General features: G+C 39.4%; 1 protein-coding gene across 12 annotated transcripts in view; it reads right to left on the reverse strand.

Annotated features, from left to right (window-relative positions):
* Positions 1-21622, reverse strand: part of HECW1 (HECT, C2 and WW domain containing E3 ubiquitin protein ligase 1) — a 600315-nt gene that overhangs the window by 128635 nt on the left and 450058 nt on the right. For all 12 annotated transcript variants that reach the window (XM_074379771.1, XM_010341340.3, XM_074379772.1 and 9 more), the window contains one exon: positions 1345-1487. In XM_074379771.1, the coding sequence (XP_074235872.1) occupies positions 1345-1487 (143 nt within the window). The remainder of the gene's footprint in view (positions 1-1344; positions 1488-21622) is intronic.

Consider the following 21622-nt stretch of genomic DNA (forward strand, 5'->3'; position numbering starts at 1 on the left):
CATGCCAGTGACTGTGTTAGGTTCTTTATGAACACTTTTTGTCTGTTTAATCCTCACGACCATGACTGGCAGTGCAAATACTGTGTATGACATGTGGCTGTAGCTCCATAAACTCAGCTCCCTTTGGCTGGAGAGTTAATGGCAGGCCTCTGTGTACCCCGCTGAATATCTGCCATCAGGTTCCAATTATTAATAAGTGTCCTTATGATAATCATCAGTGATTCCAAAGTCCTAATAATCCAAACAACTTTAAATTAAGACATTTGGAAATTCTGCCTATTTTTTCTCATTCTTTTGCTATCTTTGTAAGGGTTACATTGTTAAGTATATGTTTATCGATAGAAAGCTTTATTCAGTGTTTTGAAATGTAGTCCCTGTCACCTAAAGATATACGTATTTACATAGGGCTGTTATGGGTCATAGTCCACTTTAATGAGAACCATGAGTGGACATGAATGTAAAAGAGACAAAACACAGAAACACATTCTCATATACAACTGAATTCTATGAGCATCTTAATTGCTGTCATTCCATGAGAATCATGCTTTCAAATTCTCATCCATGTTATCTAGCATCTGCAGATACTAGCATCTTCTAAGTAAGACACTCTACAGTAGTTACCTGGTATTTCATCTTGTTATGGAAATGTCACATATGATTAAATCTTACGGCCAGGCGCAGTGGCTCAAGCCTATAATCCCAGCACTTTGGGAGGCCGAGGCGGGTGGATCATGAGTCAAGAGATTGAGACCATCCTGTTCAACATGGTGAAACCCCGTCTCTACTAAAAATACAAAAAATTAGCTGGGCATGGTGGCACGTGCCTGTAATCCCAGCTACTCAGGAGGCTGAGGCAGGAGATTGCCTGAACCCAGGAGGTGGAGGTTGTGGTGAGCCGAGATCACGCCATTGCACTCCAGCCAGGGTAACAAGAACGAAACTCCGTCTCAAAAAAAAAAAAAAAAAAAAAAAAAATCGTACATACCAGACTGGCATATGAATGAAATAATATTCTTCATAGTAAAACAAACTTTAGTTTCTATCTGTACAGAAAAATGCCCCATTGAGGGCTTCTTTTAATACTGTTTCATACTTTTAATAGCATTTTTTGATCTCTTGGGTAAGTAACCAGTGTTACACAATGAAGTGGAAAGGGAAGAGTTTGTTTAATAGAACAAACACTTAGGTTGGCTCAGGCAACATAATTAGTAAGAAAAGCTAAGGAAATATAATGACACCAGTTTGACTCTCTGGGAGAGTGTACTACTGCAGCCTACAGGCCACCTTTGGGCACAGGCTGTTGGCGGGAACCTAGTGATAGTAGGAGCTCAGTCACAGGCTTACCCTATGGCGTGTCTCTCCAGGAGTCTTTGAACGGGCATCGACAGCTTTCCCAAGAAGCGCTTGATGATGGGGCGGCTCTTGGCAAACTTGTCCTTCACCTCAATTTCCAGCACGTCAGTGGGCAAGGACACAAAACTGAATTGCTGCAATGAAAGAATATGTCACATTAATTAACTGAGAGGTTGGAGGGCTGGCCAATTCCCAGTCCATCTGCCTTGATGCTGCCCCTGTAAAACACCCCAGCTATAATGTACATTTATATAAAGGTCTTAGAAATGTGGTGAGCCCTGTTTACTCAGTAAATGAGGGGCAGTGATAAGATGCTTCTCAGGGCTTAAAAATAGGGTTATTCTTTGAGATTCAAACAGGAAAATCAGCACACTTTAAAGAGAAAGAATGCTACCAAAGCCTCACCATACTTGATTGAAGGTATTATCATATTTAAAGAAGGAACAAGCACAAACTCACCTGTAATTAAGAAAATGTACTTTAAATCAACAATACAATATATTTTTTCGTGATTATGATGGAAGGGATTTCTAAAAGTTTGGTAATACCCTGCATCCTTGATAGGGGGAAGAGACAAGAATTCTCACACTATTTTGGTGGGAATGCAAATTGATTTGACTTTTGGGAAGGAAACTGGCCATATTTACTGGCATTTAAACTGCAACTCCCTTCAACCTAGAATTGTATTTTTATGGGTTTTCCTTCTGGATCAACTTGCACAAGTGTGCAAAAGATACATTTAACAAGGATGCTTATTGGAACATTACTAGCAATAGCAAAAGACTGGGGAAAAACCCAGAACTGTTTACAAATAGGAAACTGGTTAAGCGAAGGCTGATAAATGTTTGAAACTGAGAACTCTGCCATCGTCAAAAAGAAAGGGACAAATTGACATGTACCGACATAAAAAGACACCTGACAAATGAAGTGAAAAAGCAAAGTGCAGATGAATATGAAGAGTAGGATCCCATTTGTACTTTGAACTGCAGAGAAAATGTCTGGAGGGGCACACTCCAAACTGAACTCCAGGAAGTGGGCTGGTAGGGAAGGGAGAAAGCAGGTCTTTTACATTTTACTTCATTTGATTCTAAAGTACTCATTTGTTAGCCGGCTGTGGGCACCTGTAATCCCATCTACTTGGGAGGCTGAGGCAGAGAATCCCTTGAACCTGGGAGGCAGAGGCTGCAGTGAGCTGATACTGCACTACCATACTCTAGCCAGGGCAACAGAGAGAGACAGAGACTCTGTCTCAAAACAATATACACAAAAGTTAAAAAAAACAGTATTCGTTTGTTAAATAGTGTACGGTGTGACTTTTAAAATCAAACACCAACAATTAAAGAAAGACCGTGACCCTTAGAAGTTGGCTTGGCCAATATTAAAAGTGCAAAAATGAGACTTGGGAAGGTAAATGTTGACATTGCTCAGCCCAAACTATCTGGGAGGAGGAAGTCTTAATAATGTTACAGTACCCTTAATCAAGGGCTGTGAAACACCTGAAATAGATACATATTTTCTTTTATTCTGATGAATCCTAACAGCAATCTTTCAACTTTGGTTGATTTCTATTTATAGAGATTAAATATGTCGGGCATAATAATGCGAATATCTTCTCTGTGGCAGTCAGGATGAGCTGGCATCCTGATGCTGCACTAACCGCCAACTTCCAAGTCTCAGGGGCTTTAACGTGTATTTCTTGCTCACATTCTCACTGCGGGCTGATGGAGCAGACACCCTCTTGAGCATCACCAGTCACAGTGACAGAGGCAAAGAGAGTTCCTCCTGCAAATAAGTATTCAATTCCAAACACAGCTCCTCAGAACTAGACACAGGCTCCAGTCACCCTCAGGAAACAGGGAATATAATCCTATAGGGCGCCTGGGAGGCAGAGAGCAGAAATATTTGACAACCAGTACTAATGAGTTCCACAGTGACCATGCAGTACGTCTGATTTCTATTGTAAATTAGTTTTAGTTAACTCCTATACAACTCCTAAGAACTAATCATTCCCAGTACTGAGAAAACTTAATTATGGGCATGTCAAGTTTGAGGATCAAACCCAGGAATAAGTACTACTCTAAAAAGGCCTAAGTGAGAATCCAGCCCTGCTGACTGTCTCAGGTCCTTAAAACTCTATTTTTGGTCCAGTTATTCCATTCTGGAGTGCGTCGTATCCTCTAACCTAAATGCCCAACAATAGGTTAGGTACATTGTGATATATACATATAATAGTTTATACTTTTCTAAATTATAATTTATATATAAGTATGTATAATTACATGTAACACTAAATGCTAATAAGATGGAAAATGCTTGTTTTGCAGTGTTAAGTGACAAAAGCAAGAAACCACAGTTCATGATCACAATAACAGGAATTAAGTGAATTAAAAAAACACTGAAAAAGGGACAGCAGATTTTAATAGCAGTTGTTTTACCAATTAAGAATATATTTCCTCCATTTCGTTTTGCTGTATTTTCCATGCTTTCTATAATGACCTATTATTTTCACAAAGAAAAACATAATCATCTTTATTAAAATGAGACTATTTCTACCTACAGAAATTGAACTTAATAAAATTAAAACAGGGTAACTAACTAAAGGAAATATTTAATTGGCGATTATGTAAACTGGTAGCAGTTGCATAATGAGCAATTTAGGCAGTGATGAGGGGAGTGTTGGTAAATAAAGGAGGGTAAAGGTGATCCATTCATTCATAAACACTTGTTGGGCACTGGCTCTGAGCTGGGTGCTGGGACACAGCTACCACCCTTAAGTGCTGGAGAGCTGGGGCCACAGCCTCTAACTTTAGACTTCAGAGTCTTACATTGCAGGCAGGCAATGACAAAGCAGAAGATGCTGTAGTGAGCTTCCCAAAGGCTCAGCCTGATGGACAGGTAGACACGATTTCCCGGAGGACACAATGCTTTAACTGAGCCTTAAAAAATGAGCAACAGGCTGGGCATGGTGACTCATGCCTGTAATCCCAGCACTTTGGGAGGCTGAGGCAGGTGGATCACAAGATCAGGAGTTCAAGACCAGCCTGGTAAGATGGCGAAACCCTGTCTCTGCTAAAAAGTACGAAAATAGCTGGGCGCGGTGGCAGACACCTGTAATCCCAGCTATTTGGGAGGCTGAGGCAGGAGAATTGCTTGAACCCAGGTAGCGGAGGTTGCAGTGAGCTGACATGGTGCCACTGCACTCCAGCCTGGGTGACAGAGTGAGACTCCATCTCAAAAAAAGAAAAAAAATGAGCAAGAATCGGTGGGATGGAGAAGGGGTGGGTGGGAGGAATATTCCAGGTAGAGGGGTGCCATGGGCAAGGGCTGAAGTTTACAGAGCACATGAGTCCCTGGGGTAACTGCAGGTGGCTTACTACATCTGGATCGTACTGGAGGATGTTGTGGATGAAACTGAATACATATGTAGAATCCAGATCATGAACAGCTGCTGGATAGAGCTTGGACTTCTCTTGAAGGCATCTGGAAGCAACTGAAGGATCTGCACCATGGAAATGACACACTCAGATCTGCATTGCAGAGAAGTCACTGCGGCAGTGCTGTTGGTGGCCCATAGATGGGTCAGGCCTGGGGGAGGCAGATCAGAGTGTGTGGGAGACTAGCAGGCAAGGAGAGGAGGGTGGCAGAGTGTGGACTGGTTAAATGTCAGTGAGAGCTACGGCATGTGGGAGAGGAAGAGGTCACAAATTCCTGAGCCTGGATTCCCTAAGTTGAGGACATGTGGGAGGAGGGACATAGCTAGGAGGGCAGAGAGGGGCTGAATGACTGAGTGTCCCAAAGCCATGAAGGAACAGAATGATGGAAATAGGGGCCTGGGTATGGAAGATAGAAGACTGTACATGGCTGGAGAGTTTGTGATACTTTAGCAAGATCTAGGGTGTAAGTGTGAGAATGGATGGCTCATGGTGAATGGAATAGAAGGTCAAAGAGATTGGGGCAGTTAAGGAAACTATGAGTCATTCATGTGGACCTTGATCATCTGGAGAATTGCAGGTCTTGGGTGTTGTTAAGGAAACATAAAAATGGCGCTGGGTGTGGTGGCTCTGCCTGTAATCCCAGCACTTTGGGAGGCTGAGGCAGGAGGAAGATGTGAAGTCAGGAGTTTGGGACCAGCCTGGCCAAGATGGTAAAACCCTGTGTCTACTAAAAATACAAAAATTAACCAGGCATGGTGGTGTATGCCTGTAATCCCAGCTACTTGGAGGCTGAGGCAGGAGAATCACTTGAACCCAGGACGTTGAGGTTGTAGTGAGCTGAGATCACCCCATTGCACTCTAGCCTGGGGGACAGAGTGAGACTGTCTCATCATCATCATCATCATCATCATCATCATCATCATCATCATCATCAAGATATATGAAAATGGAGGCCACAGTCTAGATATAACCCAAGGCCAACTGCCCATAACCATGTAACCAAAACTGGTCATTCTAATTCCCTGAAAGGCTTTAATTATAAACACAAAATGTAAGCTTTAACTTCCTTGTCCACATGATTCCCCGAAATTAAACCAGTCAGCTATAGACGAATAGGCTTAAACAGCTCTGTTTTGCTTGAAAAGAAAAATGATAATATATACCAACCAATCATGGAAAAAGTCAAAATACTTCCTCCTTTATGCTTTATAAACCATGTAACTAACTGCCTACTGGAGCTTCTTACCACTTGGTGTGAAGTCTCCCAGATTGTAATCTATATTTTTTGTGCGATAATAAATTTTGCAATTTTTCCTAACTTGATCTGCTTTTATTTTTGATATTATAAAGGGAAGATTGTGCCATGGTTAGAAAGGGTTTTACTGGCTGTGGCAGAGTGAATAATGGGACCCCTTACTGGCTCAATGTGGCTAAGATGATAAGGATATGGATATGAGGGTGATGCTATAATCCAAAGGAGAAAACTTCGTGGGAAATTTCAGAGACATGTTCAATATGAGTTAGAAGGTATTTTCACTTAGTATTTTCATTTAGGGGGAGGTATGAGAAAAGATGACTCCAATCTCAGAGAACAGAGGCAGAGTGATTCATATATGCACACTCACAAATTTATGAAATTCACAATAGGTTAAGGATTGAAAACTGGTAAGGATAGGTAATTTGATTTGGGTTGTGTTAAGTTTGAAGGGGTAGTGGATAGTCAAGAGTAAGGCAGGAATACCAATTAGAAGTGGAGATTAGATACCTCATGATGTAGAGGAAGGGTGGTCTTAATGGTGTGACATAGGTCAGACATCGGTTAGACTGACCCCTAGCTTTGCCTCTCCTCTCTTGCAACCAGACATAAAGGGAGGGAAATAAGACATCAGTTTGATTCACAAGAGGCTGCCTGATATCATTCAGCCAATGCCAGTATTTATTACCAATGAAAGTTAAATGGACTGGGCTTGGTGCTTTCTGTGTAAAAGTTCTCCCTGGAGGAGAAAGAGCAGGAAAGAAGCAAATGAAGCCTGTGAACTACCGCTACTTTTCCTCAGAACCTTGCAATGTGTGTGACTTTCAATTTGGGTGGCACCAGTCATAAGTTTTAAAAATGACATTCAAAAATAGTGCCTCCTAAAGTCAAGGACAATGATAGACAACTCCATTAGTAGAATTGAATCAGGAGCATTTTCCCCTGCTCTTGCTAGCAACATAACAGCGTTTTACATTAACAAGTAGTGCCCTTGGAGTCTGGTCACAGGAGAAGATCTATCCCTCCCAGTAGTGTGTGGTTTGAATCTATCCTAGGAAGGAAGTGCCAGAGACTATGCTGCTAAGACGTAACCCTTGTAACTGCTGGCAATCCGCATAAATACATGTATAATATATGGAAAGCTTATATTTCTTCTTGAAATATTTGCATAAGAGCAAATAAGCTGGATTTTGATCAAGGCTTTACCATCTCCTTACAAATCTCTGAGAATCCTCTGCCACAAACTAGAATAGAATTGATTTATTTATAGGTATTGCTATGGCAAATTAGGCCAATATTTACTTGTGGTTTGGTACAACAGGAAGCAAGGTCTCTTTGTGTTTAAATATGTAATATGTATATAATTGAATGTTACATATAAAATTTGTACATTATATATTTGTATATTATATATATCTGTACATATTTGTATATATACATACATATATTGCACATATATATATATATTCTGTCTATATCTGTATCCATATCTATATTTATATCCTACATATATCTCTCATCTTTTACTTCTGGAGATGATTCACTTAAACACCTGTAAAGAAAGCATGGGATTAGATGAACAGACTGAAAACCAAGAAAATCTGCTGTGTGATCATAAGCAATGTAACTGACCTTCTTGTGCCTACTTTAGAATACCCAGAAAACAGAGGGAAGAAAAGAGCTATTATTCTAGCTTTGCCCTCTGCACATGCTTTGTTGGTAAACAGTCATCTTCAGTGATGTTCCTCATCTGCATAGCTTGGCCAACCCTGATCAACCCTTGGCCAACCTTCAGGAGCTCATATCCAATCAGTCAGGGAGTCCAAATTTTCCTCCTTACTCTAGAGTCCGTCTTTTCCTCTTACTTCCACTGCCCCTGGTCTAGGTATGGCTCTTGTCATTCTTTGTCCTTGTAATAACTTCCTAACTGGTCTCCCTGTCTTCAGCTTCTCTGTTACAATTGCCAGTAAAGTTATGTCTCTGAGACACAGAAAAGCTTTGTACACAGAAACCACACATGATGTCTACTGAGCACATTGATAAATGAAGAAATGAATGAACGGCAACTTACTGTGGTAACTGGGTAATGATACTGCAAAAATGGAATACAATCCAATGTTGTGGATTAGCTTAAATAGACTTCCTTTTTGCATGATAGACTGGACACTCAAAGCCCAACTCACACCAGTTATTGTTCTGGCAGAAAATCTAAGGATTATATGATAGTGATGGACTTCTCTAAAAAGGAGACAGTGAAATTCCTCATCTGGTGTGAGGTGTGGCCACCTACACAGGTTGGCACTGAATAATGTGGTAGAGAGAATTCTGAGATGGATAATAAATGTGGTAGAGAGAATTCTGAGATGGTCCTCAAGATTCCTGCACCCTGTGTATACACACTGTATAATCCCCTTGGACTGGATGCAGGTGGGGCCTATGGATGTGTTGGACACCAAGCCATAATTAGGTTACCAAGTAACCGACCTTGAATTAATCAATCAAAGGGAAGATAATTTGGGTGGGCTGACCTAATTAGATCAGCCCTTAAAAACAAAAAGAGTAGATCCTGTCTGAAGTCAGAGGGATAAAGTGTGAGAAGGAGTCAATGTAAGAAACATTTTCCATCATTGCCTTTGATGATAAAGAGAGTCAGGTGTCAAGGACTGCTCCAGGCAACAACTAGCAAGGATCTGAATTCTGCCAACGACCAGAATGATCTTGGAACATATGAATGATCTTGGAAACAATGTTTTCACCAGACAAGCACCTCGATAAGAACATAAGGTGGGCCAACACCTTGATTTGAGCCTCTGAGATCCTGAGCAGAGAACTCAGGTTGTGGCCAGACTTCTGACCTACAGAATTTTGAGATATAAATGGCTGCTCTTGTAAGTTACTAAATTTGTGGCAATTTGTTATGTACTTACAGCAACCTAATTCCATAGTCTAAATTAGGGTAAATAACAGCAGAATAGAGATATACTTAGAACAAATATGCAGTTATTTGTTGACAGTTAATCTTTAAATTAGTGTGCTGTAGGATCTCTGAAACTGGTTTCTATGTGATGTTGACAATTCTAAGAAAAAGAGACATCTGAAGAGGCATGCTAGGTTAAAAGGGTGAAGAGATTTCTTTGCTGTTAGGTGTCTCAAAGACTTTAATTATATAAATGTGCATTGTGAATCTGCAAGATAGTATGCAGTGCTTCCATATTTGACTGTGGCACCTGTGTGTGTGTGTGTGTGTGTGTGTGTGTGTAGTATGTGGTTGACTGATGTTATGTAGATCATTGTTGTGGAAATTGTTATTTTGTATCTAGTTATACTTCAAAGTATTGAGGGAAATATTACTCTAGTTCTATGTCCACAAAACTCTCATTTGGGAGTGAAATAAAAATAAAAACATTTTCAAATATACAAAGACTTAGAGATCTGAGCTCACCAGCCACAAACTTTCAGGGCCCTTTTTTCAAACTTATAATTTATAGATTGTAATAATAAACCAAGGCATCAGATTAATAAAAAGAGATATAGTAGAGATATAAAAACATAGTTGTTCTCTCTGTATATTTTTGGAGATACAGCTTCCACATTTTGCATATATTTTGGGTATATTACTATGAAAACATTCTGAAAATAAATAGAAAACACAGATAAATATTTTCTAGAAAATAAAAATTTTAAAATTAATTAAAGGGGAAATAGAAAACCTGAATAAAAATAAATAATTGAATTGATAATTAAACATCATGTTACCAGAACACCTTTTAAGTATATTTTACCATAACTTCTTGTATCAGATAATCCCTATCTTATATAAGCCAATCAAGAAAATTTTTATAAAGGGAAAGCTCCCCAAATCATTTTATAAGGATAAGACATTTTTTTTTTTTTTTTTGAGACGGAGTTTCGCTCTTGTCACCCAGGCTGGAGTGCAATGGCGCGATCTCAGCTCACCGCAACCTCTGCTTCCTGGGATCAGGCAATTCTCCTGCCTCAGCCTCCTAAGTAGCTGGGATTACAGGCACACGCCACCATGCCCAGCTAATTTTTTGTCTTTTTTTTTTTTAGTAGAGACGGGGTTTCACCATGTTGACCAGGATGGTCTCGATCTCTTGACCTCGTGATCCACCCGCCTCAGCCTCCCAAAGTGCTGGGATTACAGGCTTGAGCCACCGCACCCGTCCTGGATAAGACATTTTTGATAAAAACAGAACAAGTATTATTAGAAGAAAAGAAATGAAATACATTTTATTAACAGATAATTATGAAAATCCTAAATAAAATTAGCTGCAATTCAAACACAGTATTTGTATGAAAAATACCAAAATATGTCTTCTAAGCCAAGTGCTATCCATATGATCCCTCCTCTGAAATCAACAGACCCTTTTTCCTTGGTCTGTTTCTAATGTTATTCAGGAGGGTGTGCAAGACCTTTGACATTTACCTTATACACTGACTTTATTTCATCTTACTTTTTACTAAAAAATTTCCCTGGTTTCCTGTTTCTCACCTATATTTAAATATATTTTATCTTGCTGTATTGTATGTATGTTGTATGTTTTCACTACCAAAAGGGAAGCAAATATTTGAAAGGGTATCTGTATATAAACATGGATGTAAAAAGATGTTCTGTGACCTCAGATTTGGCACTTTTGTGCTCATAGGAAAACTCAGGTCATTAAGTGCCCCATGGTTGGTCAACAACTGGGGCCAGATACCCTCCTCATCCCATCAGACAGCTTGTTAGTAAGAAAATCTTTAACTTTGTCTTTCCTCGTCCCATTCCCAACAATGTAGTCACAATCCTTGCAGAGAAAAGTTGAGGGGAGATCTCTAAGTCCCTCGCTATGACTCTGTTTTCTCTCAAAGATGCTGGAGTAGAAAAAAGGGACAAAATAATGATTATCTCAATAGATGCAGAGAAGGCCTTTGACAAAATTCAACAGCCCTTTATTCTAAAAACTCTCAATAAACTAGGTATCGATGGAACGTATCTCAAAATAATAAAAGCTATTTATGACAAACCAACAGCCAATATCATACTGAATGGGCAAAACTGGAAGCATGCCCTTTGAAAACTGGCACAAAACAAGGATGCCCTCTCTCACCACTCCTATTCAACATAGTATTGGAAGTTCTGGCCAGAGCAATGAGGCAAGAGAAAGAAATAAAGGATATTCAATTAAGAAAAGAGGAAGCAAAATTGTCTCTATTTGCAGAGGACATGATTGTATATTTAGAAGACCCCATTGTCTCAGCCCATAATCTCCTTAAGCTGATAAGCAACTTCAGCAAAGTCTCAGGATACAAAATCAATGTGTAAAAATCACAAGCATTCCTATACACCAAAAACAGACAGAGAGCCAAATCATGAGCAAACTCCCATTCACAATTGCTACAAAGAGAATAAAATACCCAGGAATACAACTAATAAGGGATGTGAAGGACCTCTTCAAGGAGAAATACAAACCATTGCTCAAGAAAATAAGAGAGGACACAAACAGATGGAAAACCATTCCATGCTTGCAGTTAGGAAGAATCAATATTGTGAAAATGGCCATACTGCCCAAAGTAATTTATAGATTCAATGCTATCCCCATCAAGCTACCAATGACCTTCTTCACAGAACTGGAAAAAACTACCTTAATCTTCATATGGAACCAAAAAAGAGCCCACATAGCCAAGACAATCCTAAGTAAAAAACAAACAAACAAACAAAAAAAACAAAAAAACCCCCCACAAAGCTGGAGGCCTCATATTACCTGACTTCAAATTATACTACCAGGCTACAGTAATCAAAACAGCATGGTACTAAAATCAAAACAGAGACATAGACCAATGGAATAGAACAGAGGCCTTGGAAGTAATGCCACACATCTACAACCATCTGAACTTTGACAAACCTGACAAAAACAAGCAATGGGGAAAGGATTCCCTGCTTAATAAATGGTGTTGAGAAAAATGGCTAGCCATATGCAGAAAGTTGAAACTATATGCCTTCCTTACACCTTATACAAAAATTAACTCCAGATGGATTAAAGATTTAAACATAAGACCTAACACCATAAAATCCCTAGAAGAAAAACCTAGGTAATATTATTCAGGACATAGGCATGGGCAAGGACTTCAAACACCAAACAAAATGGCAATAAAAGCCAAAACAGACAAAAGGGATCCAATTAAACTTAAGGGATTCTGCACAGCAAAAGAAACTATCATTAGAGTAAACCAGCAACCAACAGAATGGGAAAAAAATTTTTGCAACTTACCCATCTGACAATGGGCTAATATCCAGAATCTACTAAGAATTTAAACAAATTTACAACAACTACAAAAAACCCACAAACAAACAAACAAACAAACAAACAAAAAACCAACCAAACAACCCTATCAAAAAGTGGGTGAAGGATATGAGCAGACACTTTTCAAAAGAAGACATTTATGCAGCCAACAAACATATGAAAAAGCTCATCATCACTGGTCATTAGAGAAATGCAAATCAAAACCACATTGAGATACCATCTCACGCCAGTTAGAATGGTGATCATTAAAAAATCTGGAGACAACAGACGCTGGAGAGGATGTGGAGAGATAGGAACACTTTTACACTGTTGGTGGGAGTGTAAATTAGTTTGACCATTGTGGAAGACAGTGTGGCGATTCCTTAAGGATCTAGAAATAGAAATACCATTTGACCCAGCAATCCTGTTACTGGGTATATACCCAAAGGATTATAAATCATTCTACTATAAAGACACATGAACATGGATGTTCACTGCAGCACTGTTTATAATAGCAAAGACTTGCAACCAACCCAAATGCCCATCAGTGATAGACTGGATAAAATGTAGCACATGTACATCATGGAATACTATACAGCCATAAAAAAGGATGAGTTCATGTCCTTTGCAGGGACATGGATGAAGCTGGAAATCATCATTCTCAGCAAACCAACACAAGAACAGAAAACCAAATACTGCATGTTCTCACTCATAAGCAGGTGTTGAACAATGAGAACACATGGACAGAAGGATGAGAACATCACACACGGGGATCTGTTGGGGGTTGGGGAGGCTAGGGGAGAGATAACATTAGGAGAAATACTTAATGTAGATGACGGGGGGAATGGATGCAGCAAACCACCATGACATGTATATACCCATGTAACAATCCTGCACGATCTGCACATGTACCCCAGAACTTAAAAAAAAAATATATATATATATATATGTATATATATATATATGTATATATATATACACACATATAAATATATGTATATATATATATACATATATATATATGTATGTATATATATGATATGTCCTCTTTCTTTGCTATGGTTTGAATATCCTTATCAAAACTCACATTGAAATTTAACTGCCATTGTAACAGTATTAGAGGTGGGGCCTTTGAGAGGTGTTTAGGTCATGAGGGCTCTGACCTCACAAATGGATTAATGCCATTATTGAAGGCATTAATTATCAATGGGTTGCTGGTAAAAAGGATGATTTTGGCCTGGTTCTCCTTTCTCTTGCCTCTTGCTTCTGCTTCTGTCTTTCCATTATGTTCTCACCAGATGCCAGTGCCATGCTACTAAATTTCCCAGTCTCCAGAACTGTGAACCGAATAAATTTCTTTTATTCATAAGTTACCTAGTCTTTAGTATCTATTATAGCAACAGAAAATGGACTAAGACAATTTCCAAGACCCTCAAACCACAATTCTGATTTGTAGTGGATGGTGCAGGGGGCTGGGGCAAGAAACAAGAGATGTAAGCTGAATATAAAATTAGACTCGACTGGATTACTCATAAATAAAAGTGACCAGAAGGTTATGGAATGTGCCCAAGACATTATTAAGATACCTTACTGAACTGAGATTGCTCAATAAAGCATCTATCTATCTATCTATCTATCTATCTATCTACCAATCAATCAATCATCTATCTACCTACCTACCTACCTAGCTATCCACATGTGTACATATGCATGTGTATATGTGTGTGTGTGTGTGTTTTGGTAAATATACAAAATGTCCCCTTCTATTCAAATGTCCTTGATTGTATTACCTGGACTTGAGAGCTTATTGCTACTCCACTGCTGTGACTTTGCCATTCCACTGTTCCACAATACCTGTGGGCTGCATAATATCCCATTTTGACGACTCTATCAATCACTAGTCTTGTGCTGTATTACTTCAGTTTGTGTGTCTCTCTCAAAAATATACTAAGTTATACCCATACCCATTAATTCCTCCCAAATATATAATGATCTCTTAGTCAAGGATGGATGTCTTAATAATTTAAGTGTTTGCCATAAGCTTTTACAAGATACATAGTATCTTCTCTGCTCCCATTCTGGGCTTAAAAAACCCCAAATCCTCAAAATTATGACTCTACTAATACCATCATTAGCTAATTAATGATGGTATTAGTAGAGTCATAATTATGTGATATATGAAATCAATAGCATAACCACAGTAATTCAGTTGTTACTAAATTGCAATTTAAAGTAATTTATAATATGATGAGAACTCTATTGATTTTCCTGATATTTTTAACTTTGAAAAGACAGGGTTTTGCTCTGCCGCCCAGGCTGGAGTGCATTGGTGTGATCATGGCTCTCTGCAACCTTCATCTTTCAGGCTCAAGTCATTTTTCCACCTAATCTTCCTGAGCAGCTGGAACTATAGGCACATACCACATGCTTGGCTAATTTGGAGACAGGGTTCTGCTATATTGCCTAAGGCTGGTCTTGAACTCCTGGGCTCAAGTGATCCTACCACCCTGGCTTCCCAAAGTGCTCCGATTAGAGGCATGAGCCACTGCACCTAGACTGTTTGTGTTTTTTTTAGTAACTTTTATTCCAGGCTAATAACCCATTGCCCTGAAAAATGCTGAGAAAGCTACATGGAGTAAAGCCTGTCATGACTTGAGATTTATCAGTGGAGCATAGCTATTTTCTTCCAGCATGACAAGCTTGATGGAGTCAAAGATGGGGACCTGCTATGAGGGCCCCCAAAAGGATGGAATCACAGTCAGAGATGAGCCTGGCTGAAATGGAATTTCTGTGGTGACCATTTTATGTAGATATGCCAAAGACAACTGCCTACCATCTTTGAAATTTCTTTGGTTCTATCCCACCTACCTGCTCCATCATTCCTGATTCTTGTCTTTCCTTGTTTCTAGATCTTCCTTTGGCTCTCTTTGTACCTGGCTTCTGTTTTTCTGAAGCCTTCATGCTTGGAAATCTAGTTAGATCTGCTCTCCTCAGACTCTAGCCCCACCTTTGATTTTTGGTATCAGTCTTACAGGATGTCACTTTTAATGTTAGTCTTCAGCTTGGCAAATTTCAATGAATGAATGAGGCACCCAGTTCCAGCTCCAATCTGTAGTGTTTGCCAGTTTTCTTGGTGTAAATACTCCCACGATGGCTGACTTCACTAGACGTAGACTTGGGAAGAGGTGTACACGGTTGGCTCCTGTAAGCTCACATGAGCTGGTTCCAGCTCACCATCCACCACCACGGATGGATGTGCCAAGCTAACCCCTCACCCAGCTCACTCTATTCCTCTGTAAGATATTGGCAATGGTTTTCAAGGAGTTTCACTGCTGCTCTCAAAAACTTACTTCCTCAGAAGTTGAAAAATGATGCTAACAGACAAGTACAAGGAACGCTCTGGCAAGTGAATATCAAACAGTGTGTCTCTGGGTCCCAGGTTCAGTGAGCGAGCCTCAGGCACCACCGTTGAACAAGAGGCAGTACCTCCAGTCTCCCACCCCACATCAACAGGAGTGGTGTCCCCTGTGTTTTTATGTTGGTCTTCCATTCATGAGTTCCTTTCATAAAATGGTCAGCCGCTCATTTTACTAACAAAAGAACTGATTTTGTGCTTAGATGATGGTTATTGATGATGGTTGTCTATGTCAGAGAACTTAAAAAATCATTTGTGAAGCTGCTGTCCTGGGGAAATAATGCCTCCTTAGGGCTGCTCGCACACCCACCACCAGGACCAGCTCTGCATTTCAGAGAATGCTTTTCTTCCAGAAATCTGATTTTTGTGCTAATGACGCCATGTTTACTTTGTCCAGATCAAAAGCACACTTCAATGTCTGATTAAATTATCTCTTAATCTCTAATCAATCAGGACTGAAGTGAATGGTCTATCTTAAATCAATCAGAGATTGTTGACAACTCCTTGGGGCTGGCTGAGGACAGTAATCATTTAGCAATTGTGCTTAACTCCCAGAGACCTGAGTCTTAGCCAGACACTGTGATTTATCTCCAGGGGATGGGGCTTTTAGCTTAACCTGGCTGCTTGTTCTGCTCCATCACTAAGGTTTTGGCAATTTCCCTTCCTAATAAGTCTCATTCTCATTTACTCATGATGTTGTTGAAATAATTAAATGTAATAACATTGGTAAAAAATCTACTGGTATATATGATTCTGGTAAAGCACTTGGCATCAAGAAGTATCCCTAAAGGCCAGGCACAGTGGCTCACGCTTGTAATCCCAGGACTTTGGTAGGCTGAGGCGGGCGGATCACCTGGGGTCAGGAATTCAAGACCAGCCTAGCCAACCCACATGGTGAAACCCCATCTCTACTAAAAATACAAAAAAAGTAGCCAGGTGTGGTAGTGTTCGCCTGTAATCTCAGCTACTTGGGAGGTTGAGGCAGGAGAACTGCTGGAACCCAGGAGGTGGAGGTTGCTGTGGGCCGAGATTGTACCACACTGCTCTCCAGCCTGGGCGACAGAGGGAGACTGCTTTTCAAAAAGCACCCCCAAAACAAAAGATAATAAAAAACAGGAAGTATACTCTAAAGGTTCAGGCCCAACCCTGACCCTGGTGTTTATGCCCATATTTGACTCTTCCAGTTGTCTGACAGTGGTTTGGGTAAGTGTAGGGTAATGTTTTGGTTATGCTTAAATTAATTGTTTGGTAATGTTTTGGTTAGATTGGTGCCAAGTGTAATTGCGGTTTTTGGCCATTACATTTAATGGCAAAACCACAATTACGCTTGCTGCAACCAAATATTTAACATTGTCTCACAGCCAGCACTAGCATTAGAAAACACCCTGAGCTCCCTGAACTGTTTGTTTAAGGTTCTTCCCACATGCTAAAGCCCTCGTTTAAACATACCGTAGGGAGATAGGGAAAGGGATCCTGAAGAGACCAGGAGACAAAAGCGAGGGATCATGGCTACATATGTTTACATCCACACTTCTCCGTGTTTGTGCCCCAGCCTGGTCCAGGCTTCCTCGCTTCCTTTCTGGCTTCTGCAAATGTCTCCTAACTGACATCCTTGCTCCCTGCTTCCTTTCAACAGAGTTGGAGAGTCTTCTGTTCCACACCTCGCCATCAGTCATCATTGTTGATCCTCTTCAGTTTGGCCATTCTGGTAAGTGTGCAGTGGTATCACACCGTACTTTTAATTTTCATTCCTGGATGTCAAAAGAAGTTAAGCACCTTTTCATAGGTTTAGTGGCATTTGGACATCCCCGCTTTGTGTGTTGCCTGTTGAAGTCTTTGGCCCATTTTTCTGTTGGTTTCTGTCCTTTTCTTTTTGATTTCTAAGGGGTAGTGTTTGTAGTCTAGATAGTAGTTCTTCGTCACCCAGGTATAGCTCAATATCTTTACCCACTCTGTGGCTTTCTCTTAATGTAAAGTTTTCAGGAAAAGTGATTCTTAATTTTATCATCATGCAATTAATTAACCTTTTATGATGAATGGTTTCTATGTTCTATTTAAGATTTTTTTTTTTGGCTTCCACAAGGTCATGGAAGTACTCTTACTTGTTTTCTTACGAATTAGAAGCTTTATTGTTGTAATTTCATATCCAGATATACAACTGATTCAGATTAGACTGTGTATGTTGTGAGGCTGCATTCAAGGTTTATTTCTTTTCTGTATGGACAGCAAAATGACCTAACATCAAATCTTGAAAAGGCTATCCTTTCCATAATGCACTGCAGCAACACCGCTGTCATAAAATGATGATGATACGTGGTGCATCTATTTCTGGAGTCTAATCTATTTAATTAGCTATTTGTCTGTTCTGTGCTAAAGCCACACTATTGAATTCCTAGAGCTTCATATTTTGTCTGGACATCTGGCAGTATAAAAGTCCTAGAGCAAACCACCATAGCACGTGTATACCTATATAACAAACGTTCTGCACATGTACCTCAGAACTTAAAGTTTAATTTAAAAATTTCCTGCTTTTTCTTTTTCAAGACTCTCTTACCTCTACTTGGCATTTTATATTTCCATATAAGTGATAGAATTAGCTTGTCAAGTTCCATTAACATACCTCTCAGGATTTTGATTAGGATATCGCTGAAATCACAGATCAATTTGGGGAAGAACTGACACTTAAACAATATTGACTTTTCTAAGCCTCGAACAATATCTCCTTTCATCAATACTGTTTTTAATTTCTCTCAGCAATGTGGTAATGCATGGTGTAACCACCTTCCTCATCTGTGGTTATATTTATTTCTTGTTTTTTGATGCTATTGTAAATAATATCTTTTAACAATTTTTATTTTCTATTTGCATATAGAAATATGATTTATTTTGGGAATCTACCTTTTATTTATTCAATGACTTTGCTAAATTCACTAACTAACTTTAGTCTGGGTAATGTTTTATGCTGTTTACAGACACAATCGTGTTATCTGAGAATACAGTTTTATGGCCTCCTTTCCAATGCTGACATACTTTACTTGTTAATTTTTTTTTTTACCTTGTTGACCTGGCTAGAATCTCTAGCACAATATTGAGCAGAAGTGGCTAAAGTGTGCATCCTTATCTTGTTCTTGGTTCTAAGGACATATATTTTAATATTTTACCAGTAAGTACAGTGTTTGCTGTGGATGTTATTGTTGTTGTTATTATTATTATTAATATATTAAGTCATCTGTTGGATTGAAGAAGTTCCCTTCTATTCCTAGTTTTCTAGGAATTGTTGAAAATCATAAACAAATATTAAATTTTATCAAAGACTTTTTATGGATCTACAGAGATAAACATGATTTTTCTCCTTTAAGTTGTTAATATGGTGGCTTACATTAATTTATTTTTAAGTTAAACTATTTTAATACTACACTTACAAGGAATAGCACAGAAGACAACATTTAAAACCTGTATTAGCTTATGGAATAACTTACAAAATACAATGAAGAGATGGAATTTACAGAATAATAAAAATGCTACAAAACACATTTGTTGCTTGTTTAAAAAAAGGCAATTGTTGGCAATGTCCAGAAAGATGTAAAAGAATTGTTTCTAATTGCCACACAGTTAATTACTGAAACATGTTCCCTGCAACAAGAGACCCGCATGGAATGAGTTCTTCACATTGGGGTCTTTGCCCGGAATGCAGTCAGGGTCACTGCCACAGCAGTCCAGAGCAGCTAAAACTCCAATACAAATCTTACCATCTCTTTGGCTGGATGAACCAGGCAAAGAAGCCTGGGGCAACCAGCACCCCCAGAGAGTAAAGGAGGAACTCTGGAAAGAAGAGAGCCAAAGGAGAGCCCCAAACAATGTATAAGAAACTTAGCCCAAATTTATGGCTGATCCCTGAATCATACATGCACAGGACAAATGAAATCAGCTTGTACTTAGGGCTTAAAGAACTGAACTGAGATCTGAGGTGCCTCCCACCACATGCATGACAGCAGGAGCCACACTAAATCAAATGCCTGCTGTAGCAAAATCATCAATACCCCTTGAAGCAAAATCCAGAGTCTCTTCAGTATAACATTAACTATGCTCGAGGTATCATCCAGAATGACTTAATTTATTTAAAAATCACAAAAAATGACCCATTTTCAAAATTCCCCAGATGTTGAAAGTTTCAGGAAAATACTTAAAAGCAGCTATTATAATTATATCCAGTGTGGTAAAGGAAAACATTAACTTATGGCGAATATACATATTGGTAAGAAATATCCTGAGCAAAATAAAACACACAAAGGAAACCAAATGGCAATTTTAAAATAAAAAATTCTGATATCTGAAAATAATCATTGCATAGAAGCAATAGTAGAATGGACTTTATAGAGAAAACATAGAGTAAAATTGAAGATAGATCAATAGAAATGGTCTAATTACAAGAAGAGAAAACAGCCTCAGGGACTGGTGGGACTCTGAAGTTCTAGCATACGGGTCACGTGGAACCCAAGAAAAAGGGGAGAGAATTAAACAGAAAAATATTTGAAGAAATAAATAATGGCCAAACTCCCTCGATTTGGTGAAAACATAAACTTATAGATTCAAGAAGTTCAGTGAACCAACAATAGAATAAATTCGAGGAAAACTGTTATGGATTGAATTGTGTCCCTCAACAGGTGTGCTGAAGTCTAAGACCCCGGTGCTTAAATGCAACCTTATTTGGAAATAGGGTATTTACAGATGTAATCAAGTTAAGATGATGCCATTAGGGTGGGCCCTAATCCTGCATGACTGATGTCTCTTTAAGAGAAGAAAATTTGGACAAAGAAACACACAGGGAGAGCACCTCCTGAAGATGGAGGCAGAGATGGAGTCTGCAAGCCAAGAATACCAAGAATTGGCAACATCACTGGAGCTAGGAGACAGGCATGGAACAGCTTTAGAGCCTTCAGAAGGAACCAACTCCGCACGCACCTTTATTTTGGACTTCTGGCCACCGGAACTATGAAACAATTCACTTTTGTTGTTTTGAGCCATCCAGTTTGTGGGACTTTGTTATGACAACTCTAGGAAACTAATACAAAGTCCATGCCTGGGAATACCGAGATCTAACTGGCAATTCAAAGACAGCAAGAAAATCTTGAATCCGCCAGAGGAAACTGACACCTGACAGATAGGAAAGCAACAATGATTTAAATCATTATAGATTTCTTATTGGAAACTATGGAGACCGCAGCACAGTGGAACTGCATTTTAAACCTTTTTTTTTTTTTTTTTTTTTTCTTCAGATGCGGTCTTGCTATTTTGCCCAGGCTAGCCTTGAACTCCTGGGCTCAAGTGATCCTCCCACCACAGTCTCCTGAGTAGCTGGGATTATAGGTGTGTGCCACCTTACTGGGTGGAACCATATTTTTTTCAAGTGTTGAGGGGAAACATACCAGTTAACCCAGAATTCTATATCCAGTGAAAATATCTGCAGAGAAGGGACATTAAATAAATACATTCAAATAAACAATAAGAGGATTAGTCTCACCAGGCCCACTCTAGAAAGGACAGAAGAAGGAGGGCATGATGAAGAGAAATGATATCAGAGGAAAACCCAGGTTTTCAGAAAGAAATGAAGAGGCTGGGCATGGTGGCTCACGCCTGTAATCTCAGTACTTTGGGAGGCCGAGGCAGGTGGATCACCTGAAGTCAGTTTGAGACAAGCCTGGCCAACATGGTGAAACCCCATCTCTACTAAAAACACAAAAATTAGCCAGGTGTGGTGGTGGATGCCTGTAATCCCAGATACTTGAGAGGCTGAGGCAGGAGAATCACTTGAACCTGGGAGGTGGAGGTTACAGTGAGCTGAGATCAGGCCATTGCACTACAGCCTGGGTGATGAGAGTGA

This window comes from Saimiri boliviensis, chromosome 10 (assembly GCF_048565385.1).
Source record: "Saimiri boliviensis isolate mSaiBol1 chromosome 10, mSaiBol1.pri, whole genome shotgun sequence".
Classification (NCBI taxonomy): Eukaryota; Metazoa; Chordata; class Mammalia; order Primates; family Cebidae; genus Saimiri; species Saimiri boliviensis.